Source organism: Cucumis melo, chromosome 1 (assembly GCF_025177605.1).
Source record: "Cucumis melo cultivar AY chromosome 1, USDA_Cmelo_AY_1.0, whole genome shotgun sequence".
NCBI classification, from domain to species: Eukaryota; Viridiplantae; Streptophyta; class Magnoliopsida; order Cucurbitales; family Cucurbitaceae; genus Cucumis; species Cucumis melo.
Genome location: NC_066857.1, coordinates 34,209,449 through 34,233,841, shown reverse-complemented (window position 1 = coordinate 34,233,841; position 24,393 = coordinate 34,209,449). Strand labels below are relative to the sequence as shown.

The 24,393-nt window shown below is 31.6% G+C and overlaps 4 protein-coding genes across 11 annotated transcripts; all 4 read left to right on the top strand.

Moving 5' to 3' along the window:
- The first annotated feature begins 1,960 nt into the window (after positions 1-1,960).
- On the top strand, positions 1,961-6,442 carry LOC107991806 (disease resistance protein RGA2-like). Of its 2 annotated transcripts, XM_051088095.1 has the most exons (3): positions 1,966-2,962; positions 3,044-3,848; positions 6,195-6,442. In XM_051088095.1, the coding sequence occupies exons 1-2, from the start codon at positions 2,678-2,680 to the stop codon at positions 3,788-3,790; spliced, it is 1,032 nt and encodes a 343-aa protein (XP_050944052.1). In that variant the 5' UTR covers positions 1,966-2,677; the 3' UTR covers positions 3,791-3,848; positions 6,195-6,442. The 2 variants fall into 2 exon arrangements, 1 of the variants encoding a protein (XP_050944052.1); XR_007822707.1 differs by lacking the exon at positions 3,044-3,848 and having other exon boundaries at positions 1,961-2,330.
- A 4,128-nt stretch (positions 6,443-10,570) lies between these two features.
- On the top strand, positions 10,571-14,783 carry LOC103499950 (disease resistance protein RGA2-like). Of its 2 annotated transcripts, none has more exons than XM_051088087.1 (3): positions 10,571-14,120; positions 14,317-14,408; positions 14,554-14,783. In XM_051088087.1, the coding sequence occupies exons 1-2, from the start codon at positions 11,458-11,460 to the stop codon at positions 14,366-14,368; spliced, it is 2,715 nt and encodes a 904-aa protein (XP_050944044.1). In that variant the 5' UTR covers positions 10,571-11,457; the 3' UTR covers positions 14,369-14,408; positions 14,554-14,783. The 2 variants fall into 2 exon arrangements, with proteins under 2 accessions (XP_050944044.1, XP_008461336.1); XM_008463114.3 differs by having other exon boundaries at positions 10,614-14,120; positions 14,545-14,783.
- LOC127148640 (putative disease resistance protein RGA1) lies at positions 10,627-11,424 on the top strand. The gene has a single exon (XM_051082809.1). The coding sequence runs from the start codon at positions 10,627-10,629 to the stop codon at positions 11,422-11,424; it is 798 nt and encodes a 265-aa protein (XP_050938766.1).
- A 3,123-nt stretch (positions 14,784-17,906) lies between the features above and the next one.
- On the top strand, positions 17,907-22,725 carry LOC103499954 (putative disease resistance protein RGA4). 6 transcript variants are annotated; one of them, XR_007822703.1, is made up of 4 exons: positions 17,907-21,433; positions 21,706-21,779; positions 22,172-22,263; positions 22,443-22,725. XR_007822703.1 is itself a non-coding variant. In XM_051088071.1 (3 exons), the coding sequence occupies exons 1-2, from the start codon at positions 18,001-18,003 to the stop codon at positions 21,756-21,758; spliced, it is 3,486 nt and encodes a 1,161-aa protein (XP_050944028.1). In that variant the 5' UTR covers positions 17,907-18,000; the 3' UTR covers positions 21,759-21,779; positions 22,443-22,725. The 6 variants fall into 6 exon arrangements, 2 of the variants coding, with proteins under 2 accessions (XP_050944028.1, XP_050944036.1); XR_007822704.1 differs by having other exon boundaries at positions 17,908-21,437; XR_007822706.1 differs by having other exon boundaries at positions 18,160-18,306.
- Positions 22,726-24,393: the final 1,668 nt, after the last annotated feature.

Sequence of the window (24,393 nt, the reverse complement as noted above, 5' to 3'; positions counted from 1 at the left end):
ATATATATATATATGGAGACAGAAATTTTGGATGACCGTCATCAAAGTATAACTGTCATCATAACCTATGATGTCACTAGATACAATGCAGTTTGCAATCTGTCACCATAAGATATGATGTCAGTTCAGAACTGACATGTAAAACCTTTATGTCGACTAATGGTCATTATTTTCATATTTAAAAAGTCAATTGGTGACAATTTCAACATTTTATTCTTTTAACCATTTCCACCAAAACTAATTTAGGACAATTAATCTACACAATCAACATTAATTTCAAGAGACATTCCTATAGAACATTTATTCAGACTTGGTTAAAATAGCTCAAAGAGCAAACTTAACTCTCTTAAAAGATTTCTTTTACTTGAAAAAAAAAATGTAAATTATTGTAAAATATTAATAGAAATATATTTTGCTTTAAAAAATAAAATGACTATCCAAACGGAACCTAAACTTTTAGATTATTTAAAAAATAATAATTGTATTAGCTATAGACAAGATTGGCGGTCTATGGTTAAAATAATTTATATATGATAATAGATAATTTAAAGTTTAAACAATTGTCCAAACACGATTTAATAGGTGCAAGTTAACACTCATAAATACCTAGACACCAATCACCATTGTTTAGGTCAATCATAAATTAGTTTTAGTCGATTATTGAGCTATCTAGTTATATTTGGTTCATTTTAGAAAAAAGATACCGTGGCATCCGTTGTGCATCACAACGTTACAACTAATTATTTAGTTGACATCTCTCATAGGCTGTATAGACTTAGCTAGGCTGCTATATCTAATTGGTTAATCATATCATTAATAAACTCTTAATTCTTAATGCAAATATTTTAATTCTTAATGCAAATATTTTAATTTCTACATATGGCCGGGCCACTGTCGATTGATTAAATCATCATCAATTCACTCAAACGTCACTTCAGTTAATGGAGAGGACAACTTAATATAAGATTAAACTCTCGATATATAGGGTTTTTAATTTATAATTACACCTAAGAACTTTTAATTTTATGGTTATCCTCTATACTTCCTTGTGTAATGTGTTGACAATCAATCTCAAATTTGTAACGATGGATCATATTTATATATTTGTAAAATTAAAATCTTTTATATATGTATATATATCGTCATTAAGATTTTAATTTGTTATTTCGAGTGATGATTATTATTTTGCGGTTTAAAAAGTAAATTCTCATGACATATCAACATTTAAATTGTTTAATCATCTCCATCGAAACCAATTTACATTCGACCTCATAATTGTCGATTTTAAAAATTGCAAACAATTTGGTGTATGGATATTGTTTTTAGTTACTTAATTCCTATTACGTATATGTGAAATATAGCAAAATTTTAATATGCATCAATAATAGATATTAATAGAAGAAGTCTTCAATCGATAGCTATCCATAAGTAAGATGGCTAGATTTTAAAATTTTATTATATTTATAAATATTTTTAACTGTTTTCTAAAGATCTCTAGAAGCAGCTCTCTCTCTTTTTTAAAACTCAATATAAAAAAGTTAATGTGAGAGAAATAGGGTAACTATGTTGTTTATCAAGCTGTACACTTTTTTTTTTTTTAATTTTTTATTTTATATATATATATATATATATATATATATATTAGTTTTGAATCTGGAAGGATTGTAATAAATAAATACAATATAATTAGGTGTATCTTAATGATGTCAATAATGAATTTGTTGATAGAAACGAATTCAATACGAGAAGGCTACTTAGTGTGTATCGGTCAATAGATTCCTATGTACTTAATTTATTTAATTCTCACATGGGATGTTGAATTTGTTTTATTTTCGGATGCGATAATTCTTAGTTAATTAATAGTCCCCAAATTAACTTAGTTTAACTCAGCATAATTAAGTATATAGGCAGACTAATCACAATCAAGAAATATATATATATATATGTGGTGCTGATCTTCTTCACCTTTACTATCTCTACTAAATAAACCATAACTCATCTCTTCTTTAAAAAGCTTTCACCATGGCTGAAGCTATTCTCTTCAACCTTACTGCAGACATCATATTCAAATTGGGCTCTTCAGCACTCCCACAGTTTGGATCTCTGTGGGGCGGTGTCAATCCTGAACTTGACAAACTCCAACACTCTCTTTCTGCCATTCAAGCCGTTCTTCACGACGCAGAGGAGAAGCAGTTCAAGGACCATGCGGTCAAGCTTTGGTTTCAAGGCTTAAGGATGTTTTGTACGATATTGATGACTTGATCGACGAGTCCTCTTACCAAACCTTGAGAAGGCAAGTTCTGGCCAAACACCCAAGATACAGAAAACAAGTATACGTATCCTCTTCTCCAAATTTAAATCTAATTGGAAAATAGGCCACGAAATCAAGGAAATTAGGCAGAGGCTGCAAGCTATTAACGAAGATAAAAATCAATTTGGCTTTTGTAAGAATGTGATAGAGAGAAGAGATGATTATGAAGGGTTGAGAAAGAGACGGGAGACTCACTCTTTTATACCTCAAGACGAAGTGATTGGTAGGAATGATGATAAGGAAGCAGTCATAGATCTTCTACTAAATTCCAACACCAAAGAGGATATTGCAATAGTTTCCGTTGTTGGAACGGGAGGATTGGGAAAGACTGCCCTTGTCCAATCTATTTATAACCATAAGAGGATAATGACTCAATTTCAGTTGAAACTATGGGTGTGTGTTTCTGACGAATTTGATCTGAAAATTATTAGCCAAAAGATAATAGAATCTGCAACCGAAGAGGAGCCTAAATCATTCCTTCAAATAGATCCATTACAATGTGAGCTTAGAAAGCAAATTGTTGGAAAGAAATATTTGCTCGTCATGGATGATGTCTGGAATGAGAAAAAAGAGGAATGGTTACATCTAAAAAGATTGTTGATGGGTGGTGCAAAGGGCAGTAGGATTTTGATCACAACACGTAGTGCACAGGTTGCTAAAACTTTTGACTCTACTTTCATCCATTTATTACAAATTTTGGATGCGTCCAATTCTTGGTTATTGTTTCAAAAGATGACAGGTTTGGAAGAATGTTCAAATAATCAAGAGGCCGAGCTTGATCAAAGGAATTCAAACTTGATCCAAATTGGCAAGGAGATTTTGTCAAGGTTAAAAGGCATTCCGCTCGTAATAAGAACCATTGGAGGACTTTTAAAAGATAATAAATCAGAAAGATTTTGGCTATCTTTCAAGGATAAGGAACTTTATCAAGTTTTGGGGCAAGGACAAGATGCTCTAAAAGAATTGCAATTGATTCTTGAGCTTAGCTATAAATATCTCCCCGCTAACTTGAAGCGATGTTTCTTATATTGTGCTTTGTTTCCCAAAGATTGTAAACTTCCAAAGAATGAACTTATACTATTATGGAGGGCACAAGGTTTCATTCAACCAAATGGCAACAATGACGACGATAATTACCTCGTTGATATTGGTGATGATTATTTCATGGAGTTATTATCGAGGTCATTTTTTCAAGAGGTTGAAAAAAATGATTTTGGAGACATAATAGCATGTAAGATGCATGATTTGATGCATGATCTTGCTTGTTCGATAACAAATAATGAATGTGTGAGTGGACTAAAGAAGGGGAATGTCATTGAAAAAAAAACTCTTCACATTTTTTTGGAAGAAGATAGTCTTGAAAATCAACTTATGAGACCATTATCTAAGGCAACACATTTGAGGACTTTTTTTAGTCAAGATGCAGTTGGTGAACAATGGAACTTGGAAGAAACCTTCCACCATATTTTTCGACTGTGAACATTGCATTTAGATTGGTATGATCAAATCCCAAATGCAAAGCCTTTGGAGTTTATTGGTAAGTTGAAACATTTGAGATTTTTAAGAATTAGAAATTCATATAATATTACATATCTTCCAGATTTCATTATGAACTTGTATAATTTAGAAACATTCATCTTTCGAAACTCGAGATTAAAAATTCTACCCAATGATGTAGAAAACTTGATCAACCTTAAGCATTTGGATCTATCTTTTAATCATAAATTAGAATTCCTTCCAGATTCTATTACTGAGTTGTGTAAGTTGGAAGCACTTATCCTTAAGGGTTGTGATAAATTAAAAGGATTGCCGAAAGATATCAAAAGTTGCAACAATCTTAGGCAACTTGATCTTTCTGACAATGAGAGTATAGAATTCCTTCCCGATTCTATTACTGATTTGAGTAAGTTGGAAGAACTTATCCTTAAACGTTGTCATAAATTAAAAAGATTTCCGAAAGATATCAAAAAGTGCAACAATCTTAGGCAACTTGATCTTTCTGACAATGAGAGTATAGAATTCCTTCCTGATTCTATTACTAATTTATGTAAGTTGGAAGCACTTATCTTAAGGGTTGTGATAAATTAAATGAATTGCCAGAATATGCTAAAAGGTTGATCAAGCTTAAGCATCTTGATTTGGACAGATGTTCGAGTCTCACTCATATGCCAGAAGGATTAGGTGAGCTTATTGATCGTCAAACAATGAATAGATTTGTGTTGGGAAAGAATAAGGGCGGTGAATTAAAGGAGTTGGATGGGCTGACCAAAATAAGAGGAAAATTGAGCATTGAACATTTGGAATTTTGCACCAGTATTGTTGATCGACAAATGAAGGGTAAGTTCTTGCAACTACAATCTGGTCTTCAAGAGTTAACGTTAAATTGGAGGAAACGTACAATTGGCTATGATCGGTTGGAGGATATGATCTATGAAAGTGTTTTAGATTGCTTACAACCACATTCAAATCTTCAAGAGATATGTATTGATGGATATTATGGAGTGAATTTATGTAATTGGGCATCCTCTAAGTTTCTTGGTTGTCTTGTCACTATACGTCTTTATAACTGTGAAAGATTACGACATCTCCCCAGATTTGATCAATTTTCTAATCTCAAGCATCTTGAGCTTCTAGACTTATCCAACATCGAGTACATTATTGTGAACAATGATGATTCTGTTTCTTCATCAACAATTTTTTCATCCCTAGAGAAATTAAAGATTTCGAACATGCCTAAGTTGGTGAGCTGGTGCAAGGGTACAACCTCAAAATCTCCTATAATAATATTTCCTTACCTTTCTAGTTTGATGATTTATGGTCGTTGCCCACTACATATGTTGAAGTTTTGGCATGCACCCAATTTGAATTTGTTGCAAATTAGTGATTCAGAGGATGAGTTGAATGTTGTACCATTGAAAAATTATGAAAACCTCACTTCTCTACATCTTTCCAAGTTGAGTAAATTGGAGTACTTACCTGAGTGTTGGCAACATTACATGACATCTCTACAACTTCTTTCTTTGAGCAGTTGTGAAAATCTAAAGAGCCTACCAGAATGGATTGACAATCTTACGTCACTCAATAAATTAAATATTTTCAATTGTGAAAACCTAACTTTGCTACCGGAAGAAATTCGACACGTCCATAATTTACGATACTTAAAAATTCAAGATTGTCCCATATTGGTAGAAAAGTGCAAGAAAAACACAGGAGAAGATTGGCCTAAAATCGCCCATGTCCCAAACTTAGGAATTTCATCATGAATCCATTAATTACTTCATGATTCAGGTATGCAGAATCGAATTTCTATCATTATTTTTTTTTTGTATATATTACTCTTTGAAAAAGCAATGTATATATATATATAGTTTCATTTTAATTTCTTTTACTTAAGACTATATAACTAATACAACATTGTCTCACACAAAAGTATAAATGGTTGTTTAGGTTTTGGACACCAATACTCTCAACTTTAAAACATTAATAACTATTTATTACAAAACAATCATACATACACAATTATATCACTATAGCATTCATTTGAGCTTGTGGACACATGCACCAACTCTCTCAACTTTAAAAAACTTATTTTTATTATAAAACTTCATGTATATAATATATACAATTTTATCACGATAGCATTAGCATTCATACCTAATATTCTTTTTGAATAAAAAAGAAAGTTATTGTTTAAAACAAAGTTATAATATATATTGAAGAAAGAAACAGTATTTGCAATTTAGAATATACCATATAATAATTTTGGGGTTTAGGTGTTGATCGTACACATTACTAATGTTTACCAATGAAATAATTGAAGGAAGTTTATTGAGTTTGTTTTATTAAACTTACAATATATTTTGGACACTTTGCTTCTAAATAGAAATGAGAAGACCATTTTTGGTGTATGCATCTGTGGAGGACACAAAGAAACAGAGATTTACCCAAAACAACATTGCGTGAAGGATAATGTCATACAATTGGGTGCCCTTTTTAACTTTGTTTTTTTTTTTCTCTTTCATTCGTGTAATGTTATCAAGTTGCCTAAATGTTTATTTTTACATGGATTTGTTTGTGTGCCTATTATTATTATTGATAGGGGAGAATTTGACTACGGTCACGTGGTTTTTTCACTCCTCACTTTGAGGAGGACATTTTTCCACGTTAAAATTGTCGGTGTTATGTGTTTGTTTATTTTATTTACGGCTCTTAATTCCTAGCTATTAGGTATTCATAGAAAAAAAAGTCTATTGGGTTAATTCTATTTTACGTTGAATACTTAATTCTATACGTAGAACCTTACTTAATTATGTCGAACATTAGAAGCCAAACAATCATATATAACATACATTCAATTATTGAGCCAATTGGTAGGTAATCTTAAAATGTGAACCAATTAGTCAATATCTTACCTACTAACACTTATATATTTACATTTATTTCATGTCCATATGTTTCTTATGACGTTTTTTGTTTTTCCTTTTATCTTTTCTCTTCCCTAAGCTATTCTTTGAATCTCGTAGGGTTTAGGGTAAAAAATTAGAATTAGAATATAAACACAGAAATCAATTTTCAATTTTCTGCAATATAAATTAACCCAGCATGGCTTTGAGTTGCAAATAAATAGTAGGAATTAGATAAAAAGAATCAAAGTATATAGATAATCATATATAATGGTTTTTAAGAATTGGACGAAATTATAAAAAATGCCCATAAACGTTGGGGTTTATGTTAAAAGATTAAGTTCATGTTTTAAACTTTTTAGAAGGGTCTAAAAATACTTTTATTATTAGTTTGAATGAAAATCGTTAAAGTTCTATTTCAAAAATACAATAAACTATCGGAACGTTTCATACAATTTTTAAACTTAAAAAAGAGTTCGAAATAATATTATTAATCAAACTTTTACACCAAAATTTTCTTTGCAAATATTATTAATATTATTAATCAAAGTAGTTTGGTGGTGAATCTATTAATTTCATAATTAAGGTATGCAAATCAATTCTCTCGTTATTTTTAATGTGTATATATTACTATTTGAAAAAACAATACGTAGTTTCATTTTAATTTCTTATACTTTTCTTACACAAAGGTATAAAAGGTGTAGGTTTTGGACACAGACACCAACTCTCTCAAACATTAGAACATTTACTATTTATTATAAAACAATCATACACATATACAATTTTGTCACCAGAAAAGAAAGTTATTATTTAAAACATTTACCATTGAAATTGGAGGATGATTATTGAGTTTGTTTTTTGGAATCTTACAATATAAAATTGTTTTCTAGATGTATCAGGGCAGGAAAAGAGCTAATTAGCTAAGCTACGGAAAGACTTTCATTTTGAACAAGTTTAAGCTTTCATTTGGCCAATCTTTTCGTCATGGTGAGGTGAACATTTTGTCGATAAAGTTGTGTGTTATCATATGTTTTCTTAGTATATGAGATATCATGAGAGTACTAAGCATGTGTCAATTTGGTTTGAGATATTCGATGTGTATTTTCTATATCGTTCTTTATATGTCCCTTAGTCTTTCTTGCTAAAAAAAAAAAATGACACGTTATTCTTTGATGTGTACATTATTATTATTGACAGTAGAAATTTTGACTACGGTCACCTGGTTTTTTATTTCTCAACTTGAGGATGTCTTCCATGTTAAAATTGTTGGTGCTTTGTATTTATTATCGACTTATTTTCAAATATAGCAAATTTGAACCAAAATAATTATAAAATGTAGCAAATTAATTTCAAATTTATCGATAATCTCAATATTAATAAACGTTGATATCAATATATCTATCAGTATCTATATCGTTGATATATTTTAAAATTTTATTATATTTGTAAATATTTTGAGCAGTTTTACTATTTTAAAGTAAATCTTTTCTTTATTATTTTGTTTTCATTTCTTATAAATAGCTATTAGACATTCACATAAAATTATTGAAAGATGGAGGGTTAGTAATTTGAAAAAGCAAAATTTGCTACCTTAATTTGTCACACCATTGATTCAAAATAATAATACAAGTTTTGATATGCAATTATTATAATTTTAATACTACAAATTCAATGTCTTTCAAAAGGAAATAGTAATAATAATAATAATACAACAAATATATATGAAAAGTAAGTTGGAGTTTTTAAACTAAATAATTTCAAGAAAGTCAAATTGTGATGTGTATAAACCCAATAGAAATTTCTTGACTATTTTAATGGATTTCTAAAGTTGTATTTTTTTTTTCAAATTGTATATTTATACTTTTTAATTTGATATACTATGATAGCTGATAATTAAATGCAATTAGTCTAATTTTAATAATTTACGATGAATACAAGTTGGCCACTAGCTAGAGACTAATCTAACTTTCAAATTACAGGTAAAATATATATCGAGTCAAGCTTGAATCTATCTATAGAGGATAGACCTCGAGCTAGATTATTGAATGCTCAAGTCATTATGGCTATGGATAACTAAATCAAAATCGATGGATCCATTACGATAAAGATCACAAATAAAATGAACGAATGGATAAACTTCATTTACCTATCTATTTTTCCCCACTAAGAGGGAGACAAAGTTACTAATAATTTGTTATTCATAAGTAACTCGCAAACAAAAGAGTTGATATAATATTTTGTTATTACTCGTGTTAGTTTAATATTTTCGTGTTTGTGACATGGAGATTATTATATAAATTATTGCATTAGGAATATAATTAACCCACAATTATATTTGATATTGAAATAAAACATATTTAACAAAACAACTTGAGAATTAGATTGAATATTGAATCCATTCACCATACCTCTAACAACCAAACTTGTGTTCATACGTTTCTATTAATTAATTCATGTCGATTATAATAATTAAAATTAGACTAATTGCATTTAATTATTATAGTACTCTATCAAATTTAAAATAGAAAAAAACTTTACAAAACAATTAAAATAAGTAAACCATTATTTTTAACTTTAATGAAACAGGAATGATAAGAATATTAAGAAGGTATCTATCTAGTAGAGATATGTCAGTGCACTACTAATCCAATCGTATCTTTTCTTCAAAAAAAAAAAAAAAAACTACAAAAGTTTTCACAAAACTAACATTAAAAAAGAATTACACCATGAATTTTTAATTTTATGGTTATCCTTTATAGTTCCTTTATGTTGACAATCAATCCCAAATTTGTAACGATATTTGTATATTTGTAAAATTATAATTTTCTATATCTATTTATACATCATCATTAAGATTATAATTGTTTTTTCGAGTGATGGTTATTACTTCGACGTTGAAAACGTCAATTCATGACATCAACATTTTAATTGTTTAACAATGACCTCCATCGAAACCAATTTGTCTTTAACTTCGTCATCGTCAATTAAAAAAAAAAAGCAAACAAACAAACAATTTGGTGTGGTTTTCCATATTAAAATTGATAGCATTATAATATATTGATATTGTTTTTACATAGAGAAAAGATTTCGAAAATATCATATTCCTCTATACACACTATAAATTTGTCTTCATGAATATTTATTGATCTCACAGGTATAAGTCAGTCAATTTCATACTATTTTTAAAAGTTTGTTGACGTGAAATACAATAAGTAAAAGTAGTATGAAAGTTTTTTAATGCTACCCGTTTGAACTTAAACTAAATAAGTAAAGGGTGGACTATTCCTCACAAGTCTCTTGGTTTTTATTTTTCACAACGAAGAGGGATTTCTATGTGTAATTTGAGTGCTATTTGTTTTTAGTCTTCCAAATATGTTGGTTTATTGTTACGTAGGTTGTCCATTGCATGGTGATTAATTTGAGGTGTATTGGAGTGAGTACTATTGATTGGCTTATTCTCTTGGAATGACGTTTTTTTTTAATTAGTAGTGAAATCCAGGAATTGCTCCTCACTTTCCAAACTCCAAATTCTTGTTGTATTCAATATACACTCAAATTTGTGTATAGGATCCCTTCTTTTAACCTTTGTAATACTAGCTAGCTGCACATTATAAATAGAAAAATTGCATAAGATTGACAAAAAAGTTTAGAAAAAAACATCTTTTTTTTTTTTTGGCATATTTCGAATATGACAAATATGATGACTATCAAACGGTTATCGGTGACCTACTTTTATAATTTAAAAAATATAGTGACATGGACTCTATTTTTATAAATTCTTTTACTATTTTTGCAGAAGTTCCTTATAAATATTTGCGAGCTTCAAATTCTCCTTCCCACGCCATAACCTCTCTGTTGAGTGTTCCTCCAAAATTTCTGATAAAAAAAAAAAAAACTGATCAACTTTCATCCATGGCTGAATCTATTATCTTCGCCGTTGCTGGAAACATGATAACCAAAATGGGCTCTCTAGCACTCCGAGAGCTTGGATTGTCATGGAGAATCAATGATGAGCTCGACAAACTCCAAGGCACTCTTTCTGCCATTAGAGCCGTGCTTCTCGATGCTGAGGAGCAGCAGTCCAAGAGCCACGCAGTCAAGGATTGGATTTCAAAGCTTAAAGATGTTTTCTATGACATTGACGACTTGGTTGATGAGCTCTCTTATGAAACCTTGAAAAAGCAAGTTCTTACTGAAAGTAGAAGAACCACCAAACATGTACGTATCTTCTTCTCTAAATTTCATCAGGTTTCATTTGGTCTCAAAATGGGTCAACAAATTAAAGAAGTTAGGGAGAAACTAAATGCTATTGCTGATGATAAAGATAAACTCCACCTTTCCATGCGTATGGGGGAGATACAAGGCGATGAGTTGAGAAAGATACGTGAGACTTCATCTTTTATTCCTGAGGGAGAAGTGATTGGTAGGGATGACGACAAGAAAGTTATTATAGATTTTCTATTGGATACCAAAACCAAAAAGGATAATGTTGAAGTGATTTCCATAGTTGGTATGGGAGGATTAGGAAAGACCGCACTTGCTCAATCTGTCTATAATGATGAGAAGATAAACAAACATTTTCAATTGAAATTATGGGTCTGTATTTCTGAAGAATTTAATGTCAGGACAATTGTTGGAAATATAATAGAGCTTTTCGAGGAAAAGAAACTTGAACCCCTCCAATTGGATAAATTACAAAGTATGCTTTGAGAGAAAATTAATGGAAAAAGGTACTTGTTGGTCATGGATGATGTGTGGAATGAAAGCCATGAGAAGTGGATTGATCTAAAAAGATATCTAATGGGTGGTGCAATGGGAAGTAGAATTTTGATCACAACTCGTAGCCAACAAGTTGCACAGACTTCTGACACAGATTCATTTCACCATTTAAAAGAACTCGACAATCACAACTCTTGGGTGTTGTTTAGAAAAATGGCATTCTTGAACGAAGAAGAAGAGATTGAGAATTTAAATTTGGTCAAAATCGGAAAGGAGATTGTAGCAAAGTTGAAAGGTTCTCCTCTTGGAATAAGAGTAGTTGGCCGTTTGCTATATTTCCAAAACACAGAAAAGGATTGGTTGTCATTCAAGGACCATAATGAACTTGGCACAACTTTACAACAAGAAAATCAAATTCAACAAATACTGAAGATTAGTTTTGACCACCTTCCATCTAACTTAAAGCGATGTTTTATGTATTGTTCTTTGTTTCCTAAAGATTATGAGTTTCGAAAGGATGAATTGGTAAAACTATGGATGGCACAAGGTTTGATCATTCAACCACGTAATGAAAAAGCAATTGAAGATGTTGGGGATGATTATTTTAAAGAGTTATTGGGGAGGTCGTTCTTTCAAGACATAAGAAAAAATAAATGGGGAGACATCAAGAAGTGCAAGATGCATGATTTGATACACGATCTTGCGCTTTTGATGGTAGAAAATGAATGTGTGCTTGTAAATGATGGTGTTGGGTCCATTGATAAAAGGACTCGACATGTCTCATTTCTCTACAACCGAAGAAGGCCAATATCGAGGGAACTTGTACCTAGATCGTTCACTCAGGCAAAGAAGTTGAGAACATTGGATTTGACTTTTAATTCTATTTCCTCTCTGAAAAAGTATCATATTAACCTTTTTCGATTACGAACATTGAATTTGGATAGATGTTGTTGTCATCCTCCTAAGTTTATTGATAAGTTGAAACATTTGAGATATCTTAATCTTTCTGATTTGGATGTAAGGTTCCTTCCAACATTTATTACCAAATTGTATAATTTGGAAACACTTATCCTTCGATACTGCAGATGGCTAAGAGAATTGCCAAAAGATATTAGCAATTTGATGAATCTTAGGCATCTTGATCTACAAGGATGCTCCCGTTTGACTCACATGCCAAAAGGGCTAGGTGGGATGAGTAGCCTTCAGACAATGAATTTGTTTGTATTAGGAAAAGATAAAGGTGGCAATTTAAGTGAATTGAATGAACTTAAAAGCTTGAGAGGATCATTATGTGTTCGAGGATTACAATTTTGCACAACTATTGATATAGAAAATGTGAAATATTTTGAAGAAAAGTCTGAAATTCGAAAGTTGGAATTACATTGGGACACAGATAAGAAGAAGCCGAGAATTGATGATGCCTCGTATGCTGAAGATGAGAGGACTTTGGAGTGCTTAAAACCACATTCAAATGTTGGCAAAATGAGTATAAAAGGATATAGAGGCATGAAGTTATGTGATTGGGTATCTTCTGATTATTTCCTGGATGGTCTGGTTAGCATAGAACTTTGTCATTGTGAAAAATTGGAGCATCTCCCTCAATTTGATCAATTTCCATATCTCAAGAATCTTCATCTTGAGGACTTAACGAATATCGAATACATTGATGATAGCAATTCTGTTTCTTCATCAACAACTTTTTTTCCATCTCTTGAGAAACTAAGGATTAAGAAAATGCCTAAGTTGAAAGGGTGGTGGAGGAGGGGGGAAATCCCATCGAATTACTCTGCTCAATACAATGCCTCTCTTCCAACAGCATTACATCAGCTTTCACAATTATGGATTTTGGATTGTCCTCAGCTGGCTTTTATTCCACAGCATCCACCTTTGCAATCATTGGCAATAGGGGGTGTTGGTTTGAAAGTTTTTGATATGGTAATAAGAATGGCTACAAACCTTGCTGCGGATTCTTCTTCTTCTTCAACTCTGTCTAAATTATCTACTCTTGAGATTGAAAATATTGATATCAAGTTCCTGTCAGAGGCGTTAAACTGCAATATGAAAGATCTTGAGTCTCTTACCATACAAAGTTGCAAATATTTACAAATGTCTTCTTCCCATCTCGTGTATGAGGAAGATGATAGGCTATTGTACTGGAAAGAACTTAGCAATCTCCGCAAGCTTCGTTTTTGGGACATTCCCAAATTGGAGTATTTGCCAAAGGGTTTGGAACATTTGACAGCTCTTGAATTTTTGCTTCTAATAGGTTGTGAAAATTTAGTGAGTATTGAAGGGATCGGCCAACTCAGTTCACTATCAGGTTTGCGTATTCTTGACTGTCCCAAATTACGTTTGTTGCCAGAAGAGATCGGCCACCTCGTTTCCCTATCACACTTGTCGATTTTGAAATGTCACAATTTAACTTCATTGCCGGAAGGAGTATGCGGCCTGACTTCATTGTCCTATTTGGCGATTTATGATTGTCCTAATTTAAGGACGTTGCCGGAAGGACTTAGCCAAATCCGCTCCTTAAAAGGATCATTATATGTGTTAAAATGCCCCAAATTGAGGAAGAGTTGGAAGAAGCAAAACAAATACAGAAGGTTGAAGAAGATGTTTAACTTGGACAACAAACAAACAGGTGAAGATGATCGCACTGAAATCACCTTTGTCAAGACTCGACGTAGGTATGCACAACCATTTCTATTCATCACTTTCTTTGATAAACGATTGTTTCCAGATGATCAAACTTTTAACTTTCGATCCTCTCATGTCAATTTAATTCTCTACTCTCTCTTTCCGTGATGACTTTAAAAAATGATAATCAGTAAAGATTAGAAAGCTCTCATCTCTCACTCTTAATTACTGATGGATTGTGTTCAGCCCTGACAGCTTATACCGTCATTACAAACATAAATTACATTATTGGTTTTAAAAGCTGCAAAAACCAAAAGGAATAGAAGGCAAGAAATAAGGTATATCTATGCACACAAACTACCTCTGTTTTCTACATTTTTTGGCTTTGGTGTCTAATTATTTGTGAACTTCAAAAGTCTAATCTCTCTAACCTTGAAATTTGAAGGTTTATTGATTTTAACTTTTGTTTTTTAAATCTTACAGTGTTTTTGCACTAATTGCTGCTAAATAAAGGGAGGAGGAAGGTGATTTCCTGAAGGCACAGATAAGTTCTAAGAGACCTTTTGTTTTGCTTTTCCTTTCAAGTAATTTTTTTACTTAGTTAATATCCTCAATTGATATGTATGTGTCGTGTATCTTTCTATTATTATTATTGACAATGGAATTTTGACTATGGTCATGTGATTTTTTACTCTTCAATTTGGAGAGGTTAAGTTGTTGGTGTTATGTGTTAGTGTATATTCTTTTTGGTTGCTTGACTCCTAAAAGATATTTAAACGAGAAAGAGATAATCTAATTCGTAGCCAAATTTGGTTTAGCTCATCCAAGAGGTCCCATTCCGATGAAAAACCAACCTGCAAAGCATTGACTGAGAAGAAATAACAATTCATTCATACAGTCTTATCTCTAATTTTTTTTTGTTCTCGAAATTAAACTCACACAAACCCTATCTTAATTTGTAATATATATAATCTTTCAATTTCTACCTTTTATTATTATTATTATTTAAATATTACTCCACCTATCTGTTATGATATGGTTCCACTCCCTTTATTATATTGATTTATTAATTATATATTTAAGTATAGTGGTTGAGATTTTTACAGATATCCCACCTTTCTTGGTCAGTTTGGATCTTTACTCTTACCAATTGTTTGAAATTTGGTTTGGGTAGAGAATTTTTTGGGAAAATATATATTATGACAAGTGGTAAGAGTTTGGTAAGAACTAATGTGCGACGATACAACATGATGAATATAACAGATCAATCAGCTATCAAGAATGCTTAGGATTGCACGTGAATATTGATTAAGGGGAAGTTGTCCTTATTAATGTTATGGCAATTGTTATTGTACAATATAGTTTTGATTGTTAAAATTAGTCTATGGTTGATCTATGTTTAGAGTGTTGTACCATTCATCATAAAATTGTAACGATTCATCACTACATGAGCAATATAATCTCTTATCATGGGTCTAAGACCTCCCAGATGTAGATGATGTGTCATCGAACTGGGTTACCAAAGTTTGATGTGTTTTCTATACTTTGATATGCTTCGGTAGTTGTTCTTCCTGTTATTAACTCCTAGTACAACAATAATTAAGTGTGTGTTTTCTCCGTCTCTAACATTGAAATTGAAGGATCGATGATTTAGTTTGGTTTCTTTTTTCTTTTTAAAAAATATTTTACACTGCTTCTACAATTGCTTCAAAATAAAGGGAGGGGAAGCCATTAGGAGCTGCTCTCGATCTATAATAACAGAGGGCACATGTGGAAGAAGGAAAGAGATTTACCCAAAGCATCAAAGTAAAATGAATGAGATGATATATATTGATCAAAGGTTTTACCCATTAACATAGAATTTTCCTTTTTCATATTAATAATCTAATTAGTAAGCCAAATTTTAATTAATTGGTTTAGTAACTCATACAAGCTAAGAGGAAGTCCAAGGGATAGATGCTAAAATTAGAAGGAATGTTATTTATTTAGTCTCTTAACCTTTCAATTGTCTCCATATTTCCAATATTCTTTTTTCTTCAACTTATTTGGTTGATTTCTTAATTAAAATCGATTTCCAATTAACCATCATTACCAAAGGGCAGTCAATTTCCAAAAACGAAAAAAGATGTGAAGTCAATTTTTAGGTGTAAATTATTGACTCAATTCCATGTTGTTACTATGACTTACTTTTTATTTTGACAAAATATCATGCAATGTCTTCTTGCTCAAGAACATCACAATAAATAAATATATATATACGAGAGTTGTTTTCAAATATAGCAAAATAATGACAAAGTAATTACAAAATATAACAAATTTTAAGTATGTATCAACGATAGATATTTTAATAGATATCGATAAAAGTCATATCGAATATATAGATGGATTTTGAAAATTTTTTATATTTTGTACAAAAATAGTTTTGTCATTAGAAAAAAAAATCATCTTTTTATTTGTTTCGGATCCTTAGAAGCAGCCTCCCTTTTCTCTTTCAAATCCTATATGAACAAATACTTGATATAAGAAAATGTCAAGTTATAAACGTCCATTCAAATTTATCAAGTTGTCTTTTTATTTAAACTGTACTTTCTTTTTTAATCTGGAAGGAGTCTGATAAATAAATAAATACAATTGACTCTATCTTAATCATCATTAAAGAATTTGTTAATAGAAATTAATGAATCCAATTAATACATACAGGAATTAAGAGGTCATTTCAATATATTGCGATCACCTACAAAGAATTAATTTCCTACTGGTGGGACACTATACGACATGAGGGAAAAGTTTGGGTATGTTTGATAATGTGTTTGTGTTACATTTAGTACAATTAATATTATATATGAAAGGGGAATTGCATCAAATAACAAAAAGATTTAGAAAAAAAAACGATCCATAGCACCTCTTTTTTTGCATATTGCGAATATGACAAATATTACAAGTAATTAATGATATTAGATGGTTATCAGACAACTATAAAGGTTATCGGTTTTTAAATTTGCTACTTTTGCAATTTAGAAAATGTGGTGACATAGGCTCTATTATCATAAATGTTTTTGTTATTTTTGCAAATGTCTCTATGTGAAATAATAATTTAGGTCAAAGTAAAGATTTGTTAAAATGCCTTGAATTTGTTAGTTTACACTTTAAACAACGCAAGTATGTATCTCATTGACAAAAACCTTAGGAGGTTTTAGGAGTGATCCTCTTAAGTTTACCTTATGGTGGGGTATAGAGAGTGACCTTCGAAACTTTAAATTGTATTCATATTTATGTTAATTATTTTATTTATTTGTCTTGCCTTACGCACTTGATATTTACTTGGTGAAATTACAAGTTTAGTCCAGTTTTGAATTCCACTAATGTATCTAATCGATTCTTGAATATGTCTACTAAAAAAATAAACAAATATTACATACAAAATTAATATTATTGAAGGGCTTTGGTACACTTGTAGGGAGACACTACTTAGAGTTATTTTCTATTTGTTCTTTATTATAAATTATTTAGGCATGTAACTGTATTTTGTATATTGATTTTGTTTTCTTTTATATTAAGTAATATAATACTATTTTCACTTCTAAATTTCTTTATTTATTATTTATCTTCTCCATATGGTTTAAAAAACGAAAGCAAAAATTAAAAATTAAAGAAATAAACATAAGAAATGGTAAGGAAATTCACTTAATTTTTAAAAATAAAAAAACTTAAAAAGGAAATGATTATGTTGTAATTTTTTTTATCGTTCCATTGATTATTCAAAGTTGGTTTGCTTTGCTTTCTTAATTATTGGAATTTGAAAAAGTTTGTTTTTATGAAGAAAGCCGCCGCCACTTTGCTTTCTTCTAAGTGTTCATAAGACCATTGACTTTTGTTTTATCCCTTCGTATACAATAATATTCTCTTCTTCTCAGCCTTCATTTTTCATCCATGGCGGATTCAATTCTTTTCAATGTTGCTGCTAGTGTTATTACTAAATTGGGATCTTCTGCACTTCGAGAACTTGGATCTCTGTGGGGTGTCAACGATGAGCTCGATAAACTCCAAAACACTCTTTCGGCCATTAAAGCCGTGCTTCTCGATGCCGAGGAGCAACAATCCAAGAGCCACACAGTCAAGGATTGGATTTCAAAGATTAAAGATGTTTTCTATGACATTGATGACTTGATTGACGAGTTCTCTTATGAAACTTTGAGAAGACAAGTTCTTACCAAAGATAGAACAACCACCAAACAAGTACGTATCTTCTTCTCCAAATCTAATCAGATTGCTTTTGGTTTCGAAATGGGTCAAACAATTAAAAAAGTTAGGGAGAAGCTAGATGCTATTGCGGCTGATAAAGCTCAACTTCACCTTTCTGTGAGTGTGAGGGAGGTACGAGATAATGAGCCAAGGAAGGTACGAGAGACTTCCTCATTCATACTCGAGGGGGAAGTCATTGGTAGGGATGAGGATAGGAAATCTATTATGGATTTTCTATTCAATACCAACAACATCATAAAGGATAACGTTGAAGTTGTTTCCATTGTTGGAATGGGAGGATTAGGAAAGACAGCACTTGCTCAAGCTGTCTATAATGATCGAAAAATAAACAATCATTTTAAGTTGAAAATGTGGGTGTGTATTTCTGAAGAATTTGATATCAAAGTAATTGTTGAAAAGATTTTAGAGTCTATTACGAAAACAAAACAAGAGTCCCTTCAGTTGGATATATTACAAAGTATGCTTCAAGAGAAAATTGATGGGAAAAAATACTTGTTGGTCATGGATGATGTGTGGAATGGAGACCACGAGAAATGGATTGGTCTGAAAAGATTTTTAATGGGTGGTGCTAGAGGAAGTAAGATTTTGGTGACAACCCGTAATCTACAAGTTGCACAGGCTTCTGACACTGTTTGGTTCCATCACTTAAAAGAACTTGACAAGGACAACTCTTGGGCGTTGTTTAGGAAAATGGCATTCTTAAACAAAGAAGAAGAGCTTGAGAATTCAAATTTGGTTAGAATGGGTAAAGAGATTGTAGGAAAGTTGAAAGGTTATCCCCTTGCAATAAGAGTAGTTGGACGTTTGTTATATTTCAAAAACACAGAAATGGATTGGTCGTCATTCAAGGACAACGAACTTGACTCAATTTTGCAACAAGATGATCAAATTCAACCAATATTGAAGATAAGTTTTAACCACCTTCCACCTAATTTGAAGCAATGTTTTACGTATTGTGCTTTGTTTCCCAAAGATTATGAGTTTAAAAAGGAAGGATTGGTAAAACAATGGATGGCACAAGGTTTCATTCAAGCACATAATAAAAAGGCAATTGAAGATGTGGGTGAGGATTATTTTAAAGAGTTAGTGGGGAGGTCATTCTTTCAAGACGTAAGAAAAAACAAATGGGGAGACTTCAAGTACTGTAAGATGCATGATTTGTTACATGATCTTGCGTGTTCGATGGGAGAAAATGAATGTGCGGTTGTAAGTGATAATGATGTTGGGTCCATTGACAAAAGGACTCGACATGCCTCTTTTCTCTTAAGCAAGAGGACAACAAGGGAAGTTGTATCAAAATCATTCACTGAGGTAACAAGTTTGAGAACATTGGATATTGATAGTAGTGCTTCTTTCCGTTCTTTCAAGAAAACTTATCACATGAACCTTTTCCGATTACGAACATTGAATTTGGATAGATGTTGTTGTCATCCTCCTAAGTTTATTGATAAGTTGAAACATTTGAGATATCTTAATCTTTCTGGTTTGAATGTAAGTTTCCTTCCCAATTCTATTACCAGATTGTATAATTTGGAAACACTTATCCTTCGCTACTGCTTTTGGCTAAGAAAATTGCCAAAAGATATTAACAATTTGATCAATCTCAGGCATCTTGATATCTATGATTGTTGCAGTTTGACTCACATGCCAAAAGGCTTAGGTGGGATGACCAACCTTCAGACAATGAGTATGTTCGCATTAGGAAAGAATAAAGGTGGTGACTTAAGTGAATTGAATGGACTAAAAAGCTTGAGAGGATTATTGAGTATTAAAGGTTTACAATTTTGCACAACTACTGATTTGAAAAATGTAAGCTACTTGAAAGAAATGTATGGAATTCAAAAGTTGGAATTACACTGGAACATAAAAATGGATCATGAAGATATCTTAGATGATGGTGATGAAGATGATGAGGGAGTTTTGGAGTGCTTAAAACCACATTCAAATGTTCGCAAAATGATTATAAAAGGATACAGAGGAATGAAGTTATGTGATTGGTTTTGTTCTAATTTCCTGGGTGGTTTGGTTAGCATAGAGCTTTCACATTGTGGAAATTTGGAGCATCTCCCACAGTTTGATCAATTCCCATATCTCAAGCATCTTCTTCTTGGATACTTGCCCAATATTGAATACATCGATAGCAGCAATTCTGTTTCTTCAACAACATTTTTTCCATCCCTTGAGAAACTAAGGATTGAGAGCATGCCCAAGTTGAAAGGGTGGTGGAAGGGGGAAATTTCATGTCCAACAACATTACATCAACTCTCAGAATTATGTATTTTTTATTGTCCTCTGTTGGCTTCTATTCCACAACATCCATCTTTGGAATCATTGAGAATATGTGGTGTCAGTGTGCAACTTTTTGAAATGGTAATACGAATGGCTACCAACCTTTCTGAACATTCTTCTTCTTCTTCTTCTTCTTCAACATTGTCTAAATTATCTTTCCTTGAGATTGGAATTATTGATCTTGAGTTATTGCCAGTGGAGTTATTCTGCAATATGACACATCTTGAGTCTCTTATCATAGAACGCTGCAAAAGTTTACAAATTTCTTCTCCCCATCTTGTCGATGAGGATAATGGTGATGTAGTATGGAAAAAACTCCTTAATCTCCGGACACTTCGGCTTGAGAGCATTCCCAAATTGGAGTATTTGCCCAAGAGTTTGAAATATATCACAAGTCTTGAAACTTTGAAGCTATCAAATTGTGAAAATTTAGTGAGTATCGAGGGGATTGGGAAACTCACTTCACTATCACATTTGGAAATTGATAGATGTCCTAATTTACCTTTATTGTCGGAAGATGTCGGCGACCTCATTTCCCTATCACACTTGCTTATTTGGAGTTGTCCCAAATTAACTTCCTTGCCAGAAGGAATCACTCGCCTCACTTCACTCTCAAGTTTGTGTCTTGAAGATTGTCCCAATTTAGTCTCCTTGCCCCAAGAATTTCTCCACCACCACAGCTCCTTACCAGGAGGACGGTTCTTGAGAATTTTGAACTGTCCCAAATTGCGGATTCAAGACGAGAAACAAAAGGAAGAAGAAAAAGAAGACAAGGAGGATTGGACTGACTTCACACATGCCTTGACGGGATGTAGGTAATGCACATTTTATTTCTCGTCATAATTACTTTCTTTCTAGTAAAATGGAAACTATTTACAAGTTACATTAAAATTTTCTAAATTCTTTACAACCTAGATAAACATTAAAGATAGAAGTAGTCTATTAACATTTGATAGAAGCCTATCAATGTTGTTTTTTTTTGCTATTTTTGTAAATAGATTTACATTTTTACACGTGAAAATTTCTCATTCTTTATTTAAAACAATCATTTCCATGATATGTGAATTATTGACGACATTACAGGCACACATTACGTTACTGGTTTTAAGAGCTTCAAAAAGCCGAACTTCATATGATCTCTACTCCAAGGAATAAAGGTATGCACACATATACCTCTTCGTGTTCTCTTCTAATTCACACAACGTAACAATAATTTCCACTTTTTTCTATTGTTGGAATATTACAAGCACTTTTAAACGGTGTTCGTAGTGACTTTTATATACATTTTGGTTTTATGGAGATAATAATTGAAAAGAAGAAGAGAGAATTAAGGCTGTGTGGAAGCGCTTTCTCTAGTGTTTTTGCAGCAAAGTACTTCCTTTTCCTTTTCCTTTTCCTTTCTCTTTTTTACAAATTGGATGTGGAGATCTAAACTACAGATGGTAGTTGAGTTAGTAGACACCGTCTTTTTGTCAATCTGTTACTTAAAAGTGCAAAGATTTGCTTTTCTTAATTAGCTTATAGTTATGGTTTTCAACTCGATCTGTAGGTTTGTTTTCACCATGAAATATTCAGTATTGATTTCAATATGATTGCATCAACAGAAGTCAAATCCCAAGAACAGACAATGATCACAAAATGGTGGGTAATGATATAATTGCTTTTCTTCTGCTCTCGATCTTTTTCCTTAGACTAACAACCTACCAATTTGATTGGGATTGCAATTGTTTTGGCTTAGGTGTTTATTTGTACACTTCAAGTCAAATATCTAACAATGAAATTGAAGGATTATTGAGTTCAGTTTTTTTTTAATCTGACAGTGCTGTATAAAGAAGGAGAAAGTCATTCCATTTGTTCCATAACAGAGGCATAGGTGGAGGAAGGAACTAAAAGCAAAGAAAATGAGTATGACGATAGTAACTGGGTGCCATCTTTTAATGGACTGTTCTTTTTCCATTTCCTTTCAAGTAATATTGTTGCTTTTTTGATTTTAAATGTAATGTATTGTCAATTGATAGGTATGTATAGTGGTACCTATCTATATATTAACATTGGGTTTTTGACTACTGGTTTTTTACTCTTCAATTTGGGAAAGTTTTTGCACGTTTGCTTAACACCCTTTAGTTTATAAGAATACACTTACTTGGTCAATTAGTTTTTAAAATGTACCTCTTTCATCTGTGAATTTTTAAAATATAACTTTTTAAATTGTGGTAATAGAAAAGTGAATAGATTGATGTATAAAATATGATTCTAGGTGTAAGTTCTATTATTATTGAGATCTAGCATTTCCTAATGATACTTTGATTGAAATGAGAAACATAATTTTATAATCCTGAAACTTTAAGGATTGTACCGATTAAAATTAAATCATTTGATGTCGTTACCTATCACTTGTATCTATTTTAACCCTAAATTATTGATACATTGGTGTAAGGAAAAAATCACTTAAACGAATCGAAACCATGTTGGTTAATGTGTTTAAAATGTTTTTTTCTTCAATTATAACGTTTGGCTGTTGAAGTTGATTGGTTCTTTATTTACCTTCAATAGTTTTTATAATTCGATTTGGTTCGACGCCCAAAGTTGAATCAAATTAAAGTGATTAGAGGCCTAGTTATTGAGTCACTTTTCAATCCTCAAAATTTCTACAAACTTAGGTTTTCTTTTTTCAAATGTCTCCCTCCATGTAATCTTGTAGATTCAACTCAATCATTGAGGTGAGAGCCAGGAAAAATGGCTGGTAATACTAATAATACTATTCTTTAAAATGAGGCCTTTGTGTGGTCAATATCATACAAAAAGAAAGAGAAAAAAAGCTTTTCTAAATTTGGATTTACTTCATGTCCTTTTGTTTGTTTCCCTGAGTTTCTTTTGGACGTTTTCCCTTCACAATAATTCCAACTTCATCACATCACTCTTGAGCCTTTCTCCAAATTATATACTCCAATGTATCAATATAACTTTTTTCTAAATATACTAAAACATCAAAGGATAAAGCCTTCTTATTATCATTGATAGTGAAGAATTTGATTATACTCACCTGGTTTTTGGTTATTGAAATTAAATTAAATTTCATCTATGATGGTTGATCCTTCTATTTCGATAATTAGAAAATGCAAGGATTTATAATTGGTGATTTAAGATGGTACCAAACCAAATGATTTAAAAGATTGAAATAGTTGCAAATATAATAATTAGATTCAAAATATTAGCATATATGTAGCCAACTAAAACAAACTTTTTTGATTGATTCAAAATTTCTTTTATGGCCAAGCACATAAAAAACGCCTCAACACCAAAGACACACATAGCTAGCGGCAACAAACTCCCCCTTTAACCTATTTTCTAAACATACTTTGTGTTTCTTTTTATTGATATGTAGTTTTTTTAACTCTTTTTTTTTTTTAACAAATAAACTTGATATCATTTAAAATCGACTTAATATCACTAAATGAAATTGCTCTAACATGACATTTCACATTTTTCATATGCAAGTCTGTCATATTTGAAAGGAAAAATCCACTAGTCAATTCTCCGACGAAGTCTTGTTGTACTTTTTGCAAACCAAACTTTCTTCCAATTATCAGTCTTCAATGTTTTATTTAATGGTGTCACTACAAGAGACGGGTGTACTCCCGACGCCAAAAAACGTCGGCGAAAATGAAAAGTACGTTGCGAAAGGATATCTCGACGTACAACACGACGTCGGGAAGAACGTCGAGAGAAAGACATCGGGAATACCTCTTTCCCGACGCACCTTGCGGCGTC

What these genes read in the sequence shown, in the direction of transcription:
- LOC107991806 (XM_051088095.1), top strand. Translation starts at nt 2,678, where the DNA reads ATGACTCAATTTCAGTTGAAACTATGGGTGTGTGTTTCTGACGAATTT. An exon ending in TCACAACACGTAGTGCACAG is followed by an intron (nt 2,963 to 3,043) that starts GTTGCTAAAACT and finishes TTGTTTCAAAAG; the next exon opens with ATGACAGGTTTGGAAGAATG.
- LOC127148640 (XM_051082809.1), top strand. Translation starts at nt 10,627, where the DNA reads ATGGCTGAATCTATTATCTTCGCCGTTGCTGGAAACATGATAACCAAA.
- LOC103499950 (XM_051088087.1), top strand. Translation starts at nt 11,458, where the DNA reads ATGGATGATGTGTGGAATGAAAGCCATGAGAAGTGGATTGATCTAAAA. An exon ending in TTTGTCAAGACTCGACGTAG is followed by an intron (nt 14,121 to 14,316) that starts GTATGCACAACC and finishes GATTGTGTTCAG; the next exon opens with CCCTGACAGCTTATACCGTC.
- LOC103499954 (XM_051088071.1), top strand. Translation starts at nt 18,001, where the DNA reads ATGGCGGATTCAATTCTTTTCAATGTTGCTGCTAGTGTTATTACTAAA. An exon ending in CACACATGCCTTGACGGGAT is followed by an intron (nt 21,434 to 21,705) that starts GTAGGTAATGCA and finishes ACGACATTACAG; the next exon opens with GCACACATTACGTTACTGGT.